This window comes from Pocillopora damicornis, chromosome 5 (genome assembly GCF_964200805.1).
Source record: "Pocillopora damicornis chromosome 5, jaPocDami1.2, whole genome shotgun sequence".
In the NCBI taxonomy this organism is placed as follows: Eukaryota; Metazoa; Cnidaria; class Anthozoa; order Scleractinia; family Pocilloporidae; genus Pocillopora; species Pocillopora damicornis.
In genome coordinates, this window is record NC_142674.1 from 14565619 (window position 1) to 14588326 (window position 22708).

Here is a 22708-nt window from a genome sequence, read left to right on the forward strand (position 1 = left end):
CGCGTAAAACAACGTGTGACGCTTTCATGAATAAATACATGTGTGTCCGAGAATTAATCTTTCGTCTTTCTCGAGATGTGAGCTTGGGACGCCTCTGCTCAAACTCCTTAATTGCAAGCGCAACAAAAACCTCAAGAAACCTCACCCCAGCACCCCGGGGTTGTAAGATTGTATGTAAACGTGTTTCATTTTTCGACCACGGCTATGCGGGTTACCTCACCCCACCTGGGGTTCCCCATCTCCATGTAAAACAGGCCCTAAAAAAAACTCAAAAAATGCAACAACGACGCCTGTTCTGTAGTCTGCGTCATTTACGTCAAAGGTATCCATGGTTACTGTAGTTCTGGTCTTTCATGTCACGCAGTCCGACACGCGAAAACAATGAGAAGCAAAATTTCACCCAAAACCTGCGGCAAGTGGAGCTACTACTCTGTGTTGAATGTGTTCAGTAGAAATATAATCTCCATAGAAGCGTTAAGATGTGACGGAAACTATTGATAGCGCAGAGCAAAGGTTAGTGTTTGGAAACTGCAAGTGTGAGCTCACCGAATACCCCTCTTTGAAATTGTCTGCGTCATTTGACGACGAAATCCGCTTGATACGAGATTTCATCTTAGGCCGCAAATGGACAAACCTTTATCTCAACCAATTTTTTTCTATTCTGATGACTGCTGAGACATTGAAGCCTGACTGACCTAAATTAACGCATGTTGCAGGGAGCTGATAATATAACCAGGTGAAATCGTTATGCTTCCATGACCGCAAACCAATTGCAAGTGGGCCTCCGAGTGGGAGCTCACAAGTCAACCTTTGCAGATAAGAGTTTGTAGATTATTCCATATTGAGTTGAGTTTCAGTTTGAATACGTTCTTTTCGTCTATTACAACTTGTAATAAACGCATTGTTACGACCTCAAGCGAATCTACGCTGCGCTAGCAAGCATTTTACCTTCCCGACCATCTTTATTTTAGCCCACACACAGGCTGAATTAACCATAAAAAGAAGTCACTAAGGGTGAAGAAAATGGCTCATACAGTCGAACGATCGATTAAATTTTACCGAGTTTGTCGAAATCATTCGACTAAAATCGGTTCATGTGGTTGCGCAACGATTAAAATCGAAGTCCTGGTATAGTCCTGATAAGTGACAGATCACTCACAAACACGACACGATTAGAAACTAAAGATAACAATACGTTTTGGATCACAAAGATTGCAGTATTCACCATTTGTGAAAAAATCGCTGAGGTAATTTTTAGCTCATGTCAAGTCAATTTAACGGTAGCCTCATTCTTAGCTTCCTGTGTACAATGTTCACCGACAGCACCTAGTGCAATTTTTTCCCCCGTTCACGCTGTATTGTGCTTCACTTGTTTATCTGCTGCCACTTCGTTGTCATGAGGCTCTACCCACATAATAGGTGGCAATCGAATTGTAGAATAGGTTACATGTACACAATTTATCTCCTGAAAGTAAAAAGGTAGTTGTCGTGAGGATAGCATCATTTATCGGTGATGAATATCGAACCAGTATGATGTCCTTTTATGTTTATCAATGTCATCGATAGCATTTTTTGCGAAAAATCGGGTTCGGTTGATAATTATGTCTTAGGATAATAACATACGTATTGAGTAATTTCCTTAGAAAAAAAATCAATTTATCACTTGAAATATTATCGAAGCCCAAAAACGCACGGATATAAGAGTAAACATATGACTAGATTAAGTTTATGATAAATTGTTTAATCGTTTGTCTCACGATGTAGTCACTTGGGATGCAGATCGCGACGTTTAGACTGCTTGCTGCTTGTCTTCATCAAGCGATGGGGTCGATGCAATCGCATTAGATAGCCTTGATACAAATGGTAACGAGTGTGCAGTCGACCCCATCGCCTGATGAAGACTAGGAGCAAGCAGTCGAAACGTCGCGATCTACATCTGAACTGACTACATCGTGAGACAAACGATTACACAATTTGTTATTACTTACCATCACGATGAACGATAACCTCTTTTACGATGTAGATCGAGTTTAATTCAAGAATTTTGCCATGTGAGAGATTATTCAGCGTTAATTGATTTCCGGTTAATTTTTTGCGATTAGTGACAGATGATTGAATAGGATCATATTATATATTTAAAAATGAGAGAGACCGGAGCGTGAGAGAGGGAGGGAGGGAGGGAGAAAGATATCAAGTTGATTTCATAAATAAAACGCGAAGTTTCGGAACATAGCAGATTCTTTAGTCTCATTTCCGACACAGTGGCACCTCCGACGGGACTCGCGAAGCATGGAGGAACTAACCAAAGAAGCAGAGGCTAAATTGCAAATGTTGCTGTAAACTAATGGAAAAATAGCAGATTTTTTAGTCTCATTTCCGACAGCCACAGGTTAAACAAAAGAGAAGTGTAAAGGAGTATGATCATACGGATTGTTTTGGTGGAATTCCGAATCCGAAGAAATTCTTTTTTCCCAGATGCGATCAACCTTTATCTTCTCTTTACTTTATTTCAATATTTGAATACATTGTAAAACACGCTGGTGATTGAAATTAGGAAGCTATCAGCCAAAAACCCTGCAATGCTGCCCTAAATTCCCCTAATTTACGTGTATGGAAAGTGCGCCGGCTAAAAGGAAGGAGTTCTACTCGGATCTGAAGAAAAGGCCAGTTTGATTTTCACACTAAGTGAAACGGCCATATGTCACGCTTTTTTTTAAGTCACGCAAAAACAGATTCGAGAAGCATTTGCAAGCAATTTTAAAAGAGAAATCAGTGCTCCAGAGGTATTCAAAATCAGTTTAATGCAATACCCTTGGTGACCTTGAGATGTAACGAACACTTTACCAAGTGAAAATATTTGTGTGAGTCAATTGGTTTTGAAATCGAATATCTTATTCATTATTTTAGTGCTGGACCTGGGAGATTGACGAAAAAGCAGCAAGCAAATTTCTTGGTTAAAAAGTCATCGACCTCTACTTAGTAACGATCCGGTATTTCTTCATGGCCACCGCTGCAGCACCTTCGTTTCATTCGTCAAAAGAGACAACCAATTACGCCCGGCTGTGCAAGCTTCTGGTGGATGTCGGATCAGATGTCCTGAGAGAAGCATCTGAAAAGAAGCGTCCAACCGGTAACCTAGACACAGTTTTGTCCAGTCCTCCAGTCCATACAGTGCTACAATCACTGAAAAAGAAAGTGTTAAATCCCCTACAATGGGGCAAATTGTATCCTGCTGTCAGATCCTCAGTTTCATCGAATAATTTCGATATAACTCTTCTTATGGTCTTGCTGAGGAACATTTGTGGTCTTGCTCCTCCAGCGACAGGCTGGGATACACTTCCTCCTGCCACAGACAACCTTCGAGGCAGATATCGTTCGTATCAAGTGCTAAAGAAACACAGTTTATGGTCATGTCAGCAACTCCTCAGTTGATGACCCAACATTCAATCAATACTGGCAGGACATCCAAGATTCATTGGTGAGACTAGGAGGAACTGGTTATCGAAGTGCTATTGATGATCTGAAGAAGGAATGCATGGACCCTGATTTCGAAGAACACTACAAAGAGCTTCTTAAACAGTGCATCATGGATGAGGTCAGCATCGAAGAAAAATTGGATGAAATTGGTAAAAGCCTGCATGAAATAACAGAGCAGTTTGGTAAAAGCATGGATGAATTAAAGGAAGCAATCTTTAACCCTATAAAGAAAGCAGAAGACAAAGGTATTGTGTATTGACGGTAAAATCTGTGCACGGCCTTTTGATCTTTCTTGAGAAAGGAAACTTGAAGAGGAAGATTGAAGGGCCTCTGATCAGAGGGTGATAAGCAATTTAACAATCAGTTCATTTTAGTATTATAGAATGCCTACCTTTAACAAGAGCTCAAACTCAGAGAAATATCTTCCACTAGAACTAACCCCTTTCTCTCTGACCCGAAATTGGAAAAAAGACCAGGTGTTGGCTTTTCCATGAATTTTTTTGGTGATAAGCGAGTTATTTATCTATTTTTTTATTCCTCATGCGAGGAGTAAAGAGAACTCACAGTTCAAATAGATTCCCTGCCAAGGTTATTTGCACCAAAAAAACTGCAGTAAGTCCTACAGTATTTGCCTGGTCGGGTTCGTCGAAAGAAAGAAATGGGAAAAAGCTAAAATTCTTGATGAAGTGGAGACGACAGGACGCATTCTCTCCACTAAGTGTACTAAGGCCTCTGGCGTAAACACACACACAAAAAGTTTTCTAAGTCAAAGTTAGTTCCTCTCTTACCACAAATTCCTGGTACCGCAACCGAAATGGGTCGGTTAGTGCTGGTAATCACATGATTTAGAGTAAAATTTAGGATGAAACAGCGCCAGCAAATTTTTCAAAAGCGAACCAATTGCGCGAGCCTGTCGGGCGAGAGCAATTTTTAGTATTTAAATAAAATTTACAAGTGCTGCTTAATCCCAAATTGCACGAAAAAAAAAACATGCGAATACTTTTTAATAATACAAAAGCATAATATGACTCTTTTTTCCTCTTTAGTTGTTTCTTTCTTTCCTTTTTTTTTTTTTTTTTCCGTGTCATGGCTCGCTGGTTCGGCCGCTTGCCTTTACCTTGTGCTGGAGTAGTCGGGCTTTTCCCCAAAAATTTGGGTCGAGATTTTATACTCACCGTCACGAACAATCGGATTTTTGCACTCTTAGTCTTTTAGGTATCGGTCGACAGCAATAATCAGTACAAGAAAGATATCCCACGCCTCATGTAAGGTAATCCAGAGCAGTATTAGATTCTGGATTCCACGCTGTGAGTGCTGGATTCTGGAATTCCGGAATCTTCCTCGTCTTTCTTACAAACTATTGCGTGAAATTCCACAAGAAGTTTGTTAAGGGCCTCCGATTCATATTTTTCAATGCACAAACCTTCTAGACTTTTGGCCAGTTGTTTGTGCTTTGTTTTGTATTTTATTTTTTGCATTCTTCATCAAACTCTGGATTAAAAAGATTGTTACCTTCCCCTAACCTCTCCGCTATTTTATTTTGTTACGCTTTTGTGACTCTCCTAGCAATCAAACTGTTTCATCTGTCTACAATCAATTCCAACTTTCTGCTCTAAATCTCAACTTTCTGCGCTGTTTGGGATTAATTAACGTGTTCTCATCTAACGAGCGTTCTGAAATGTTTGCAGGCATATTATAAAGAATGAAATAATTTAACCTTCAAACCAACCCCTTGCTACGCTTTTTCAATTGGTCTGTCGGAATTTGGTGTCAATTAATTGCGAACGGATTCGAGATTAACTTGCACCTTTGGAAAGCCTAATTAAAGCAAAACTCAGCGAGTGTGATAGTCAATGAAACAATCGCGTTTCAATGACTCTTCGTCGAGCATTGAAAAAGTTAGTACATGAATGGTTTATGAAAATAAATGGAGGTAACGGTTTTCTTTTCAGCTGTAGCAGAATACTCCGATGCGTTAAAAGAATCAATAAGAAGCCAAACCGAGTACCTCGCTAATGCCTCACCGGCGATGTCCAATGTGAGAACAGATCAATCGACGGGTATGACGAGTGTTCACAACAAGAGTACATTGCTAGTGATTCAGATGAAAAGTACCCAAATAACGCCAAAAAGAAAATGCCAGTAGCAGCACTGTGTGCCAAGCTTATCAAAGGAAAAATACTGAGAGGTTCAGTCGTCATGATCACGTCAAGACCCGATGAATCTGACAAAATAAAAGCCAAAGACATCTATTTTGATAGATAAGTTGAAATTACAGGATTTTCCGAGCCACAAGTAAAAGAATACATTGCAAAGTATTTTAAAAACAACGACCGAATGAAAAATATTGTAATTGACCACATTACAAAGAATGTCAATCTTATCAGCTTTGCCCACATTCCTGTGCTCTGTTTTCTTATGTGCTCCTACTTTGAATATACTCTACAGCAATCAAAGAAGAATAATCCTCTCCCGGTGAAAACAAGTGACCTTTATGATGAAGTGGTCAACATGTTCGTGCAAAAGCACGACAAAAAGAAAAGAGCCTCTCTCGAAGAGACTCTGGATGAATTATCAGAGCTGGCTGCTCAACTTCTTCTGGAGAGGAGGTTTCTTTTCTTTAAAGAGGATTTGAAAACTCTTGACTTACACGAGTTTGAAAGGCTGTGTGGAAGCGGTCTTCTTCATTGCGGTCCTCCTTTCAGAAAATCTTTTTCTACGACGACTAAACATTTTTTTTTTACACACTTGACTGTCCAAGAGTACTTAGCGGCTCGTTGGTTTGTAAAGACAAGAACAATCCCCCCAGACACGTGTTTACAGAAGTAGTTCTATTTATGTCGGGTATTTTGTCCAAGCAAAAAGACAACGAATTTGTGGAAAAGTTGATTATCAACAAATTTCTCAGCGACGACCTATCAGCAGATGAATGCACAAGGGGGCTTTTAATTTCTAAATGTCTCCTACAATACGAAGACATCGAGTTTACTAAGGGAATAGTAAGGAGATTTCACGACATATTCTGCATACGTAATGGACGTTTTGATCTTTCTCGCGTCGGGATGGCGTATGTGGACTGCCCTGTTGTGTCTTTTACATTAAATGTTTTTGGTGCGCTCAATGCAGAGGAGGAATCTGAATGGAATAGAATCACCACGCTTGAACTGAGTGGTGGGGAGGTTACCGATGCCGGTATTGCCAGTCTATGTCAAGAAATACAGACACCAACATGTAAAGTCACCGAACTTCATCTGGGTCATAATCAGATCACCGATGCCGGTGTTGTCAGTCTTTGTCAAGCATTACAGGCACCAACATGTAAAGTCACCGAACTTGATCTGGTTGGTAATCAGATCACCGATGCCGGTGTTGCTAGTCTATGTCAAGAATTACAGACACCAACATGTAAAGTCACCGCACTTAATCTGCGTGGTAATCAGATCACCGATGCCGGTGTTGTCAGTCTCTGTGAAGCATTACATATACCAACATGGAAAGTATGGGGAGCCATTTGTGCCAAAATTATCACTCGTTAGTGATGAAACTCAATCGTTAGAGCTATCAACAAATCATGTTTTAAATCAATTTAGTCTCCGCTCTAAAAAATGTTCAATCATTAGCCCTAAGCCTCAATCGCATGTGTTGTTCCACCAATCGCCGTTGTAAGACTCCAATTAAAAGCGCCAGTTGTAAATCGCTGGTGTTCCGAGACAGATCGATAGCGCTTAATATCAATTATAGGTTTTAATGTCAGTCGATAGTGTTAAACGAGTATGGCTTGTGTTATTTGTAAAATACAGAAATTGTAACGATGCCAATCGTCAGTGCTGCCACCAATCGTTTGTGATAAGTACAAGTCGCTGCCGCAAAACATGAATCTTTAGTGCTAGTATCGACTTATTATCGATTCTAACTTGAACCAGCTTGTTTAGCAAAGATGAACCAATCAAATCTTGCTTACTTTCTTGCAATCTGATAAGGGACATTAAAATCCAAAAACATATTTTAAATAGTTCTTTTTTCATACTTATAAATGCCAGGCTATGTCAAGCATTGCAGACACCAACATGTACAGTCACCGCACTTAATCTGCGTATAGTATCAGATCATCGATTCCGGTTTTGTCAGTCTATGTTAAACATTACGGACACCAATATGTCAAGTAACCACACTTTGACAGAGATGGGTGTTTACACAATCCTGATGTTAACCTGGATCGAGTAAACGACATCATCAGTTTCGTGATCAGAATATTTCATGATTTTTTCCAAATTTAACTTTCTACGGAACTAATGCAAACATTTCACAGGGGAATTCTCTATTATGCTTCTCAAGTTCAAAGAGGTGAAAACTTGATTACGGAGGCACTTCAGTGTTTGACATTGAAGATAGGTGAACCGATTGCAGAAAGGAAAAACATGATTTGCTTTGAAGGGAAAAGAAACTGACTCTAACGACTCTTAGTTATCTCAGCCGGATAGGACACCTTATAAGCAGCAGAACGAGTTCGTGTCTAAGGTAGGGAATCCTGCATCGTCAACGAGCTGTCGTCTTTAGGTTAGAATTTCATTGTCTCGGAAGTTCTTGGAGTTAAAATGTATCTTGAGGGATTGTTTTCTTTGTAAACCGTTGACAACACAACGCAAACCTGCAACAATGGCTCGAAAAGCAAGTAACATCGAACAACAAGAGACGCTTATACTTACGAGTGTTAACGACATCAGTGACGTTTTTATAAGACTCAGGAGCCTGTTAAAAAGCTGAACAAAAATGCACACAATTAACACACATTTTCTTTTTTTAAGATTTCTACAGCTTTTGATGCAGTGCCATGGAAGCTACAACATGAAAATGAATTAAAAAAAAAAAGGCGGCCATTTACTGATTCGTTACCTCTTCCATAACCAGTTTTGGGGAAGCCACTCCTATTGAGATTCCTTTGGATTTAAGACCATTGAGAACTTCTTGATAGTCAATATTTCGGCTGAAAGAGAATGGAAAGGACAATTAAAACTGCATGAATGGAACTATGTTTATGACTAGGTCAAGATGGACCAGCTGATGACTTTATTCTTAGTACTACTAACACACACCGTGACTTTGATTTTGATAATGCCCTTCCCTGAAGAAAAATGGATAGATAGATAATATATATATATAAATATCCATTTCAAAATACTTCCTGGGAAAATGGGAAAGAAAAAATCATAACAAACAAACATATTTGCTTACACGTTTCAAACCTTATCCAACCCAAGGTTTGAAACCAGGAAATGCTGTGGTCATTTTGCATTTTTTATGTCATCATGCTTTCAAATCAAGAAACAATATTGCGTATAATATATGAACTTACCGCTCCGTGACACGTGGTACCAAACGTCTGGTTCATTCCCTTTTCCGTTCCTGTCAAAACATAAATGAAAACCAAACAAAACATGGAACAATTTGGGTCCCCATGTCTGCTCAAGATAACCAATAGTTTCGTCCCTCGTGAAAAAGTGTTTTTCATAAGGCTATATGTATAGGGATCGAAAACACCAACAATAATAGCAAATACCTACAATAATAACAATACCCTTGAACGTTACTTCCCCGAGACTACTTTTTAACTTACCTACACCTACACTACCTACCTACACCTACACTTTACCTTACCTACACGTGCCCATGGTTCCTCCAATCAGTACAGGTTAACCAGTCAACTGATAAAATAATGGACAAGACGATGAGTACATGTATCTCAGCAAGAGCAAAGAAAGTTTTCATTAATTTAGAGTCGTGAAACAAAACGCTGCCTGTTGAGCCACCTGTGCTCTCAGTCGAGAAAAAGGAGCCAAGGAAGAAGCGAATAAATGAATCCGAAGACAAAAGAACGTAAAAGTAAAACAAGAAAGGTGCTTGCCCTCAAAAGGAAGTATGGTGCTCTGCGGGTTCCAATCATCGAGCGATTGAAGGGAAACGGAGGGAAGGGGAGAATGAACGTGACGAAGAATGTGATTAAAACTGGGAAAGAAATAGCCCAACACGAAAGGTGTTGGATTAGGAAAATAACCTTGGAGCGAACGACTGTAAGCACTCAAACAACGATTTCTAACTTAAAAAAGTAAAATAAAATAAACCTTAAACCTTGCGATCGAAAGGAGTAGTAAACAGTGAATAGCCGACCTGATAATCCACTGGGATAAGCGGATGATGAGGAGGAAATGCACGGGTTGATCCTTTCCTGTGTACTAAGAGAGTCTTCTGTACACCGTCCAATATCTAATCTACTAGCTAAGGTAAGTAATTAAGTAATTTCAAAAGTTAAAATAATTGTGTATATATATATATATATATTTTTTTTTATATATATATACATATTATATATATATATATATATATATATATATATATATATATATAAAATCCCAAGAACTGAAGATATTGTTGTAAGAACAATAAAGAATACATGTTCTTCGATCTTTCCCATGTTGTGTGACACGTCATAGATCACTTGCATGTCTAAGTCGTCCGGGGTACTCTTGAAAATTTTTCCGAAAGCTTGTCTTGTCAAAAATGTCATCGTTGAACGGTTGACCCAAGCGTAATTCGCTGCTGCAGCCATGCCTTTGAGGTAATCTTGACCTTCTTATGAGTTAACTCTGGCACAAGCAAGCTGTAAAGGAACCAAATATATGGTTGTCAACACTTGTGTTTAAAACGAGAAACAAATCGTCGGAACCATCCAAATAAGGGGAAGAATAAACTAATCAGAACTTACGATTTCAGACCCGTTAGAGTAGAGCATTACAATTGTGATTGTTTGTCGTAATCCTTAGGAGAAGCGAGCAGTTTAGACGGTTGATCATGAAAACTTTTGTCTCAGTAAGTTGCCTTGTTCTAAACCGACAAATAAGGGAAATTGGAGAAGACAAAATTTATCAGGCTAAAAACATGAATGATTTAACGTGAACTCTTATACCCTGGCTAAGTTGAGCTTGCGAATCCGATTTTCAACTTCATTGTTTTGAGAACAGTCTTAACTTCTCTGATTCCATCGCTAATGAAAACGTACTATTTCTCCACGTGCTTTTATAGGGCCGTTCGTTCAGCTGACCATTGATCGCAATGTGAAAATCGACTCAACAGATACCAATAACGGAGAAAAGAGACAAAGTCAATTTATATTACACCTATCACAGCGAAACTTCCCCAAAACCATCCAACTATAATTGCACTGGGAGCAATTGCTCATGTAATGACGTATAGAGATATCATTTCTGTAGATGTGGTAAATTAATCAAGGCTCGTTATCCCTACTCTACTAAATTAGATGCCTGGATAAAAATACTTGTTGGAGCAACTGCAAACAAAGCTTAAGCGAAATTCTACTTTAGCAAGTTCCACTTAATAGATGTCATTACAAGTTTCTTTGTCCATGTAGACGACCATGACAAGTGCAATTGTCGTGGAATACTTGACAAAATACAAACTTAATGCACACACTTAAATGCACTACACTGTTAGCAAACCTGTCTGTCGTTGACTTCAATCTTGTCCCTTTTCACGGCTTTCTCCATTTCTACCAGTGCATCTGTAAAATGAAGAAATCAAGAATGCATGACTCGGGTGACAGCGATCACCTGGAAAATAATCAAGTCTTGCCTTCTGTGGAGACATAAGTTAAGTCGATAATACATTCATTTATCTATCGTAGAGAGAGGAACGGTATATAAACCATTTACCAGTGGTCACTTGATGTCCAAGTCCTCTACTGCCACTGTGGATCATCACACAAACCTTTTAAACATAAATTATATAATTATTGACAAGATCATTAGCAACCAAACTAACCCTAAACTAAAGAGTTCTAAGTGAGACCCAGTTGAAGCTGTTCGAGTTGGTAGTCGTGGTAGTTGGTAACTAAACGAGTAACAATTGATAAACACAAGAACTGAGAGATAATTCTTATGAGGTTTGAAATGTAACGAGAGAGACTAAGAAAAGATCTTTCCTACAAGCTCGAGAGAAATATCAAGCAGCTTTCCTAAAAGATCTTCAATTGCTCACATGCCTCACTCCTTGCAAGTCAGAGATCCCATGAGTGACCAAGACTTAATTTCTACTTACAATATCAATACAATATCAATCAGAAAAGAATAAAGAAAAATATCAATTTGCGGATAATTAGTTGATCCAATACTTAATTCTCTGAACTAACATCATAACAATTGTATGGTTGACAGTATGGAGAATTACAAATTTGATCTGGGAGTTTAAGGGTTAAGACTTAAGTGCCCTTTTTTCTACCTGTCCAAGATGATCAACTCCCATCTTCTTTGCAACATAATTGTTGTAAATTTCATCCACAACCTGGATTTCCGCGTAGTGATTCCCCGCTCCAAGAGTGCCAAGCTAATCAGTGGAGAAGATAAGCCATAACAGTTATCCTTCGTCAGCTTTAGGGTTTCTAATGCTGACAAAGGGTTAACGTTCGAAACGTCAGCTTTAGGAACTCTTAACAGTGGCTAATTTACACATCAATTCAGTTCACAAATCATCTTATCCTGCTATACCCCCTAACGATACAGCACCGCAAATTCCCTAAAAACCTACCATTTTACTTAACTCAAAGCCTACTTAGAGCTTGAAGTAATCTGTACGTTTGAGAACAATTTTGGTCGAAAGTCGAAAGTGATCTGGACGCCACTGGCTACTAACACTGTACAGTCATGGATGGAAACTCGTGCCACTTTCTCGCAAGATTAGACCAGGGCGTGGAATTGCGCCTAATACAGGCGCCAATGCGACTAAATTTTTCACTTTGGCGACCAAATCCTGAAAGTTAGTCGCCAAATTGGCGACTAGAACGTTTCATCATAACCTTACCAAGTGAATTAAAAAGATTTGCAAAGATAAATCCGCGGCAAAATTCCTCGTTAAGTTTGTTTCCAAAACGTAGCACACGCATCTCGATCGATAACTAGACGCCATCTTGGATTTAGATGAGCCTGAACGTTGTATATCATCCATCCTAGTGTCCACTTTGTAGCACGTTAAAGATCTTTTCCCTAACTTAATTTTGGAGAGTCTATCTAGAACGCTGACAGCGTAAAGAAAGATTTTGTTTGTCTTTGAAAATGGCGACCAACTTTTTTTGAATTGGCTACCACTTTGAAGAATTTAGGAGCCAAGTGGCTATCAGAAAAAAAAAGTTAATTTCACGCCCTGCAGACGCAACTTATTCTAAAATCAGTCGCGACATGGTACTATATGTAGCCTCCCTCCCTCCCTCCCCCTCCCTAGCTCTGTAGAGTTTGCTCAATTTCGTAAAGAGATCCCACTGGTTCCTTGCCATATTTGACTTTGTTCTACTTGCTCGTTGTAATAGCGTTCCCTTTGATTACAGAGGACTTTCGATAAAAGAGCGCCTTCACAACAGGCTGCAAAGAATCAGTCATCAGTTGCGCTACCCTCGTCGCGCAGTCAACGCTCGTATCAAACGCTCCTGCTTATTTTATTCAGTAAGAGCTACAAATGAAACTTCTGTGCTTCTGTATTTACCTGCGGCAAGCCTCGTTTCTTTGCTCTTGCACTAACTTTTCCAGGGTCAGCCTGCAGCATTCGTCCGTACTCTTCACAATGCTCCTTATCCTCAGCCCAAGCATAACCTGTAATGAGAAGACAAAATTACATATAACTAAGAAACCTTCGGATGAACATCAGTGACACCTTAAATATGACCGTCACGATTTTCAACTTCCAATTTTGTTCACCTTAATACCAGGTAACTTAATTTTAAATTCTTTTAAAATACTTCTTTGAGATAGCACATGTACAATGTATATCTAAATTTCCCAGTGATTCTTTCTCTGTTGTCCACTTCTCACTTGCCTCTTTCCGATAAAAACTACCCGTTAAGCACCCTTATTTGGAATTTCCTAACTTACCATCACCCAAATCAACTCGAAAATGAATTAAAAACATCCTCACACCTTCTATTAACTGCATGGCTTTCATAAGACACCCCCTTAAAAATACAACCTAAAAGAAAATTTAGGAAAATGGCCAACCTTCTCTTAAGGACCAATCCATCCCCATTGAGAGAGCTTCCTCGAGATCGCTGTTGGAGAAAATGATAAGAAATATTAAAATGATTACAGAAAAAAGTAATGGACCCAATACAGTGTTAACATTTTAACTCCCATAAGTAACCAAGACAGAATTTCTCCTTACAATCTCAATTTACTATCAAGCAGACAAGTAATAAGGATAAAGAAAAATATCAAGTTGGGAATCACTGGTATCAGTTGATCCAATATCAAATTCTCCAAACTATCATCATAGGGATAGTATGACAGAAAGTAAGGAAAAATTACCAATGAAATCTTGAGAGTGAAAGGGTTAAGCTTGTAACTGAAGTCAGAATAAACAGCTTTGACTGACAAGTTGTACAAGAGATGAAAAACTCAGCTTACTTTGCACCCATGGGAATAACACCTTTAGAGCCAACACCAACAGGAATATGATCAAAAAGTGACTGAAATGAGAAGAAAAAAAAAAGAAACAAATATTATGGAAATTAGGAAATGTTAGCATAACTAACAAGAAACATGAAAACAAACAAACAAACAAAACAACAAACAAAAAACCAAAACAAACCAAAACAAACTAAAACAAAAAATAAAACAGTTCTCTTAAATGTTTTGCTGGTTTGCAAATGTTTCAGATAACTGAAGTCCTCTGTGCTTAGTACGTGAAAGATACACTGTGTAAGTACATGTACATGTAGAAATGCACCCAGCCTGAGGCAAGCTAAAGCAGGCAAAATTATGGCAGGTGAGTGCTCAGTATCCTCTAGGTGAAAATTATATCTTACATACTTGTAACAGAGGAGGAGTGGGGAGAGAAAGAAATTTGTACCAAGGGGGTAAATGACAGTCAAAAGGAAGAAGAGGAAATTTAACAATAATGTACTTTACCCTGTACCTGTGCTAATTGTTCTTTAACAGGTTTGACATCCTTCTCATCAAGGTTTGTCCTCAGTAGTCGCACTCCACAGTTGATATCAAAACCTACACCACCTAACACGGTAACCAGTCAACTCGCCGACGGACCAACTCGCCGACACCAACTCGCCGACGTATAAAATCGAGTAGAGACGTCGGCGAGTTGGTCGTCAATCCAATACAACTTATTAGAAGTTAAACATACAGAGAAGTAAACGATATTTAGTAAAAAAACACTGGTGAACATTGGTGAACATCAAATAGAAGCTTAAACATCGGTGAACATTGGTGAACATCACCAATGACTATAACAGCTTAAGACGCGAACGAGTTATTGTGCGACAACAACACCGTAAAGACTCATCATGTCAATCGCTCAGATTTTTTAACGAAAACGTAGCTTTCTAGACGAGATCTTTAGTAAAAAGCATTTCTTTTTATTTGCAACCAAGTTTATAAGGATCTTAAGGCGAATAAAGCGAAGTAAACATCACCAACGACTCTAACAGCTTCAGACGCGAACGAGTTATTGTGTGACAACAACACCGTAAAGACTCATCATGTCAATCGGTCTTATTTATTTAAGAATGTTGAGCCGCGTAGCACTGGGAACACAAATGGTGAAACAGAGAATTAACTCTGAAGTGTAAATTAAAGTGCTATTTAAACCCATGAATAACCCACAGGGCGTTAGCCCTAATAAAGGGAAACAGGGAACCACACGAGGCAAAGAAAAAATCTTTTGACCTCGGTGGGAATCGAACCCACGACCTCCGGATTAGATCTACCGTTACTCTGCCGACTGAGCTACGAGGTCGCACAGAGAAAGTCGGGGACGATTTAAGTCAAGACGCTTGGTAAAAAGTCAACGCACAAATATATTTTTTGGTCTTACTACTGGTGTTAAAGCAAAATTGGTGGCCATACAAATACGATTAGTATCCAACCAGAAGCTGACGAGAATCCAAAGAAGGGCCTATAGGCAATTACAGAGTAAGATGTTTGGATTATGGGAGAAATATGAAAATGGTGAAAGAACAGCGGCCCAATTATTGAAATCGATGTCGGTGTTGTTGTCACACATTAGGGAGTTTAAGATACGGTCACTACGGACTACGGACTACGGACTACGGTAATACACGGCGAGGACCTGGTTCGAGATTTACTGCGCATGCTCGATAGCACGTGGGTTTCGCAGTCCGTCGTGTGGTTGCAGGCTACGGGGAGTAGTCGAGGAGATTCGCGTAGTGAGGACTACGTAAGTATTTTTTTGCCGATTTTTGACCAGTTTTGAGCTTTGTTGTTGAGAAAATGTTAATTTTACTTTCAATTAACACAAAGCTTAACAAATCTAAGAGGAAAGTCATTTCTGAGAAAAATTATGAATTTTAAATTAAAATCTTAATTAAATCGAAATAGCGGCATGGGTATGCTAGTCGTTTTAGCAGTAAACAAAGTCCTTCTAAGCCACTGCAAACTGTTCCCTGTGGGCACTTGAAACTCGCCGGAATCCGCAATGCGTTCAATAACATCGGAATGTAATGTAAGTCGAAACACGTATCAAAGAAAGAGAATTCGTTGATATCAGTGTGTTATAACGTGATCTGGAATTTTGTCGGTTCTATACAAAGAATTCTATACAGGATCCCATAATCAACCCTTATGTTCTATAAGAAAATCCATGCCAGCCCCACTTAGTGCTTCCTTTGAGAAACCCTGCAGAGAAACAGCAGAAGAATTTGTGTCACGGTTTTCACAGCAGTGAAAATACATTCAAAGGTCAGTAGGACAATATTCATCATTTTGAGTACAACTTAAAAGATCCTGATTTCAGCTTGCAAAACTATCTTTTCAATAATGCAAATCGAAGCAAACACAAACAGGGTTGGATAATTATGAAAGCCACACAAGGAAATGCACATGATACAACTTGTTTTATCGATGGAAATGCTTCTGAGATGAAGGATATTGTTTACCGCACAAGATAGCACAGCGACCCTAAAGTGTTTGCTGAGATATCCCCAACACCAAGGAACAAGCTATCTGTAGGCAATTTAGCGAAATTTCCTGCCAGGAAAGAAGCGAAAAACAACTAGCTCTAGTATTGTATTATTAAATCAATGGCAGAAACAACTCAAGTAAATCGATCTCAAAATGTAACAAAACAGGTGAAACAGAAAATATTTAGCTTAGTCGTTTCTGGTGTGATTATCTGTGCTTTACTGCTGCCTGTAAGCGTACTTGGCCGTCTCCAGCACCCAGAAATCGAGGCAAATTGACTGAAAACCTGGATGCTCAGTGATACAACTTATCTGGGTTTCAGGCCATTTTGCCACAATTGCCCGATTTCCGTACAACAAACACTTTCATGAGTTTTCGGCATTGGTTGACAAGTTCCACACTCGCACCTTTCATAATTTTATATAAAACACTCTCAGAAGCTCAAGTTTAAAAAAATTCTGTTGCATTCCTTTAGATTGTACCCTCGCTGTATTGCATTTTCATGTTAAATACAAATAAATCACAAAGTAAATTAAATACCAGTCTGAGTTTCCGAGACTGTCGCATCGCTGTCGACATGTTCTGTACTGTCTTCGTGCGGATCGCTTCGGTGAACCCTACGCGGCTCATATTGTCAAGGACGTGGCCCAGACTCTCCTAAAGATTCTGGATTATCCCCAGCGCTGTCATGTACTAAGCTTAAGGCATTCGAGTCGCTACCTTCTGAAAAAACATCTTCCGAACTACCGCTACTTACACGAACTCCCACACCAGTTCTACTGGGGAATATGTGTTGCGCAATATTTTGGTTCCACCGCTTACGTCACGACTTCTCGCTATTGTTTTTACCGGAAATGGAATTTCAGTTGATAATGCCGATTTTCTCCTAAAATAAGTCGAATTGGACAAAACTAATTTCAAATTCGTTTTCTACGCCACTTTTTACATAGTATAAGAAAAACATGTATTTTTGGGTTTACATGCCCTTTAAGCAACGGAAGTTTTCGGGGCGACGGCGACTGGAGTGGCAGAGGGAAGAAACGAGAGAATTAACACTGCTGTGTTATGCTGAAAATTTACTTTCCGATGATGAATTTCTCGTTTTATGGGAAAACAATCAGTCAAGCAACCCAGATTTTCCTTGGGACAGTTATGGTCCGTTCGACCTCGAAAACATAGATGAAGCCGAATGCAAAGCAGAATTTCGCGTAGAGAAAAGAGATCTTCCTACACTAAGAGAAGTACTCGGGATTCCACCCACTTTCAAATGCCCACAGAGGACTATATGCGATGGAATGGAAGGACTGTGTATGCTACTAAAACGGTTAGCTTATCCTTGTCGTTGCAGCGATATGATCGCGCGTTTTGGAAGACCTGTTCCTGAACTGTGCATGATCACGAACCGAGTCATGGATTTTATCTATGATGCATATGGCCACCGAATCACTCAGTGGAATGACACTATACTGAATCCCAGATTGCTTGAACAATATGCCACTGTCATCACAGAAAAAGGAGCAGCTCTAGACAACTGTTTTGGCTTTATTGATGGTACCGTACGACCGATCTCCAAACCAGGAGATATGCAGAGAATCGTTTACAATGGGCACAAGAGAGTACATGCTCTCAAGTTTCAGTCGGTTGCCATACCTAATGGGCTCATTGCCAATATGTTTGGCCCTGTGGGTAAGTGCCATTGAACAATATTACTTTAATACTGTTTGCAAAAATAGGGGTAGCATTGATTTGAATAACCCGATGCAGTTTTTAAAGGACATGGCTAAAATTTAATGAAAAGTCATTTGCCTATATATGGCAGTATATAAAAAGTACTGCTTGATCTTAGAAGTTTGGAACAAATGTAAGAACAAAAGATCACTACTATCACTTCTGTTGCTGTATATTAAAATTAGGAAGCTATAGGTTGAACTATATAGTAAGTACCTTAAGTTTATTACTTTTTTTTTCTTTACTTTAGAGGGTAGGAGGCATGATGCAGGGATGTTGCATGATTCTGGGCTACTTCACAACCTGGAAGCCTATGCCTACTCAGCAACAGGGCTACCGATGTGTTTGTATGGCGACCCTGCTTACCCCCTAAGAGTCCATCTTCAGGGGCCATTCCGGAACCCCCACCTTACTCCCTTGATGGAAGCATACAACAGTTCAATGAGTTCAGTAAGGGTGTCTGTAGAGTGGTTATTTGGAGATATCATAGAATATTTCATGTTCATGGATTTTAAAAGAATCTCAAGATAGGAATGAGCAGTATTGGAAAGATGTACATTGTTTGTGCACTTCTGCAAAATGCTTTGAGTTGCTTGTATGGTAACAATACTGCAACATTTTTTGACCTTGAGCCTCCCACCCTGCAAGACTATTTTGCATAGCTGATGTGTTGAAGACAAGAGAACTTTATCTTCTTATGAAATTTTATAATTTGAAACAGTTATGGAATGCAATAACTTGGACATTACCTTTTGAAATCTGAGGAGCAGCCCCTCCCAATCAGCTGATTTAAAAAAAAATGCCTATAAACCTATCATGGTCAAGGGTTGTTGGGTGTAGCAGAGTTTGTGAGGCACAAAATTTCAGACACTTGTTATAAACATATATTCAACATGTGCAGTCCAACAATTTTAACCAATAAATTAACAACAAAATGTTTAAGCCTTATTTGTCTTTTTTCGTACCAGCTTCTGCATGAATGAGAAGCCACCAAAGTTTCCAAGAGGCATTTATCATAATAAGCAAATTCAAATGATTATAACATGAAAATATAAACATTTCTTTCATAAATGCCATTGTCCTATGAAAGTTAATGAACATAAATTCAAATCTCTCTCTGCAAAGTGCCATTCAAAAAGACACCATTGGCTAACAACAACAAATTAAGTTACAGTAATTAACAGTTAATTCCTCTCTTTAGGCAACATTTTTTCCATGAGGGTGAGCAATGCTTGATTCATCTGCTGTTGTTGCTGTAATATCAACAGTGTTTGGCTTTGTTGATCTTTCCTTAACTGTAGCTCTTCCTCTCTCAGAGAATGTTCTAACTTTGCTTTTTCTCTGAGAAATTCTACTGCATCACTACTACTTCTCCTTTTTTTTCTTTTTGGCTCCTTCCTCTCCATCCTCTCCACCTCTTTTTCTGGTGTTGTCGGCGAGTTGGTCCGTCGGCGAGTTGACCGTAAACCCCTAACACAGATGATCTTTTGTATGAGTACTTCTCATGATTATAAACAATAAGAACTTCTTCAAAATCACATTTAGATGGGAGACTTCTTTTAAAGTAATCATACAATGAAAAAATACATTTCAAGAACAACAAGTTGTCAAAAATTTTGTGATCAGTGCCACAAGGACTTGAACAATTTTTAAATAATATGCATGTTAATGGCCAATTGAAAGCCACGCAAAGAAATGGCTTGTGTTTGTCATCACCATCTTGCATAACAAGTAAATATAAAATGACCAATTCAGAACAAACTCAAAGAATAGCATATAAGGTATTTCATTGCTACTTTGGTCTTGCTACACTAGCTTGTAATTTTGATCAATCATTAATAAATCTGTTCATCAATTCATTTATGAAGTAGACTTTTTTTTAACTTTACCAGGAGAAACAACTGCTTCCGGAAGAGACATGTCAAAGGCTGCCATATTCCCTACAAAAAGAGAAAAAAAAGAAATAAAAGAAATAGAGTCCTGCTCAAAGGTGAGTTTCCAAATTACTTCTTTTGCGAGAGACAAGCACCTCTTCACTTTTGGCATCTTGCCTCATTAGAGTCACATAAATGCTATGACTTAGAATTCTGTTAATAATAGGAAAAATTACTCCATCTCAAGGAATTATAATTATAATTTTTAAATCAATTTTTAGCTACTTTGTCAGAGAATTGCAAAATCTCTACCAATCAAGGGTAATTACAGCAAATAAGAACAAAGATGAGACTATGAACTATGAACATGCAACCAACCTTAAGAATGAAAGAGCAAGAATGACTTAATTTTGATTGCTTTCAGTATTGCCTCTGAATGGTTGAAGCATACTGTTACTTTTCTAGAACAACCACTGAGCAATTAGCCTATATAAAGAAAATAAAATCCAATTTAAACCTGGGTTTTATTTTACAATCAATTGGACATTACATTTTATTTATTACAGATGTGTGAGTTGTAACTTACCAATAGCAAACCCATAGCCAGAATGAACATCTGGTAGTCCAACTGATCTCTGAGGGCCAAGTAAAAAATATGAGTAAACATGTCAGAATAGAAACGGAGATACATAGCCTTTTTTTATTACTGTTGTTTGGTGGTATTGCTTTGGCATGTTGTCAAAATTACAGATTTTTCCATTAAAAAAAAAAGATGATAAAAAAAGCTCTGCCTGGGGGTATATTGTCATTCATATAGTCCTATTGACAAGATGACAAGTTCTTTCAGAGATGACAAATCCATCTTAAGATGAATGATATTGTTTCTGAAAGTACTTTTTTCAGGACTTCTTTCGCCTGGAAAAAATATGTGCATTTTCCCTGAGAAGGATATTAGGATACTAGTATTCGACTCATATAATTTCAGAATTTTCTAAAAGTATTGAGAAGGAAATAAAATTTTACCACAGAGAAAGTTCAACAAACCAAAATTCTGAAATAATGGGATAACTGGATCTAACTGGATCTAACTGGATAACTGGATGCTCTATTTGGCACCACTTTAAGTGAAATCTTTATGTGAAAATACTATGGAAACACAAACTGTATAACAAGAAACTCTTCTGTCATCTCCTCTTTATACTTTCTCTGCTTCCCACGGGTACAGGGTCAGTTTGTTAAAAGCTGAGTTTAGACAACTAACAGTCAGTGTGAAATCTGATTTCATATCTGAAAGCTTTCAAATAAAATTCAGTATGTACAATTCCTTTAGTCTGCAATTTGATGATTGGATGCTCTAAAGAAATTATAGCAAATTATTCTAAAAAGGCTTTTAAACAAAGGATTGAACACACCCTGATTAAAATTAATTTTAACTCTGGGTTAGCAGTTATCATCCTTCCAACCACTGGGTCCAGGGTTGAACAAGTTTCAATTACACTAAGTTATAATTTCAACAAGAAAAAGTTATGATCATTCTTACACTAACAATTCCAGGCAAAGCTGCAACATTTGCAATCTGCTTTACACCAGGAAGGAAACCACCAATACCTGGAGAGCAATTTAATTTAACTGTATAAAAGGAATAAGACAAATGCAGCAAATACAACAGTATTATATTCCAAATGTTCAGAGTACTGTACCTTGAGTTCCAGCCCAGTTCTTCAGCTCATCAAACATTAGCTTTTCCAGCAACTCATTTATATAAAAGATACCTTCAACCTTTAAAGAAAAAGAAAAAGAAAAGAATAGTGTGAACTTCGGAGCCGAATAGCTGCAATGCACAGCTCAAGTCTTGTATCTGAAAGAGTGTGTAAAAATTTTTCCATGTTACTAATTGACTAGAACATTCTTGCAACAATTTACAGAAAAACGCCACAGTCTGCAACTTGGGGAAATGGAGATGGATAATGGATACAATTTGGTCAACCCTGTATTAAGTCGTCACCAACGGGAATAAGGCGTTCAATACAGTGCGATTGCTTAAATACGGTGCCACCTAAGACAGGTTTGACTGTAGTTCGTGAATTGACTGATTGAAACAAAAAAAAAAAAGGGAAAACAGTCCTGACATAAAAGACGTGGAGGGGGACAGGGGGCTAGGATTTAATCATAACGTGGGCTGAAAAGATATGTAAGGGGGGAGGGGGGGGGTGAACAAAATCTAGTTGAACCAATTTTCGTCGTGACAAAACTTATTTCAAATTACTTTGACGGATATGGCAGGTGTATGGGGATTTATTTTAGATGAACATGGCCTAATACAACCATCCTCACGTATTACATAGTAGGACGTGTATTTTGATGCGCACGCTACTCAGCTGGAGTTGGGCTTCCGACCCGATGTTTGGCGCGCGTTCACTTACCTTCATGTTTGGGACAAAGCCTTTCTTAATAAGAAACGAGTTTTTGTTTAAGCGCTCGATGAAAGAGCACTCCTCTTTGAATGTACGGTGTTCTTTCGCCATGTTAGTCCTTTTATTCACGTTTCACAACGGTTTCAGCTGATTCAGCGAAGAGAGAAAAGATCTGCCGCAGTAAATCAGCGCATGACTCCTGTTTGAATCACGCGCAGTACAATTT

At 38.6% G+C, this 22708-nt stretch overlaps 1 protein-coding gene, 3 long non-coding RNA genes and 2 pseudogenes across 6 annotated transcripts in view; 3 read left to right on the forward strand and 3 right to left on the reverse strand.

Moving 5' to 3' along the window:
* Nucleotides 1-7620, forward strand: part of LOC149045521 (uncharacterized) — an 8377-nt pseudogene extending 757 nt beyond the window's left edge. Inside the window, exons 1-3 of the transcript XR_016187013.1 lie at nt 1-513; nt 2908-3729; nt 5526-7620. The exon at nt 1-513 is cut by the window's left edge and continues 757 nt beyond it. The product of XR_016187013.1 is annotated as an uncharacterized LOC149045521 (transcript). The remainder of the gene's footprint in view (nt 514-2907; nt 3730-5525) is intronic.
* LOC149045505 (uncharacterized) overlaps nt 1-10973 on the reverse strand; it is a 162794-nt gene extending 151821 nt beyond the window's left edge. The window contains exons 1-3 of the long non-coding RNA XR_016187269.1: nt 10439-10973; nt 9926-10132; nt 9643-9738 (exon numbers count right to left, since the gene is read on the reverse strand). This is a non-coding gene — a long non-coding RNA (uncharacterized LOC149045505). The remainder of the gene's footprint in view (nt 1-9642; nt 9739-9925; nt 10133-10438) is intronic.
* LOC149045516 (uncharacterized) overlaps nt 1-22708 on the forward strand; it is a 169302-nt gene that overhangs the window by 34495 nt on the left and 112099 nt on the right. The window lies entirely within an intron of this gene.
* Nucleotides 12803-22672, reverse strand: LOC149045522 (RNA-splicing ligase RtcB homolog). Its single transcript, XM_089208247.1, has 9 exons — nt 22492-22672; nt 21769-21847; nt 21609-21676; nt 20655-20703; nt 20084-20134; nt 14446-14540; nt 13935-13996; nt 13530-13579; nt 12803-13127 (listed from the first exon to the last, which is right to left on the reverse strand). The coding sequence occupies exons 1-9, from the start codon at nt 22591-22593 to the stop codon at nt 12988-12990; spliced, it is 696 nt and encodes a 231-aa protein (XP_089064373.1). The 5' UTR covers nt 22594-22672; the 3' UTR covers nt 12803-12987.
* LOC149045523 (uncharacterized) lies at nt 16050-17453 on the reverse strand. The gene is made up of 2 exons (XR_016187258.1): nt 17007-17453; nt 16050-16181 (listed from the first exon to the last, which is right to left on the reverse strand). It is a non-coding gene; the product is annotated as an uncharacterized LOC149045523 (long non-coding RNA).
* On the forward strand, nt 17471-19129 carry LOC149045524 (uncharacterized; annotated as a pseudogene). The gene is made up of 2 exons (XR_016187014.1): nt 17471-18152; nt 18445-19129. The product of XR_016187014.1 is annotated as an uncharacterized LOC149045524 (transcript).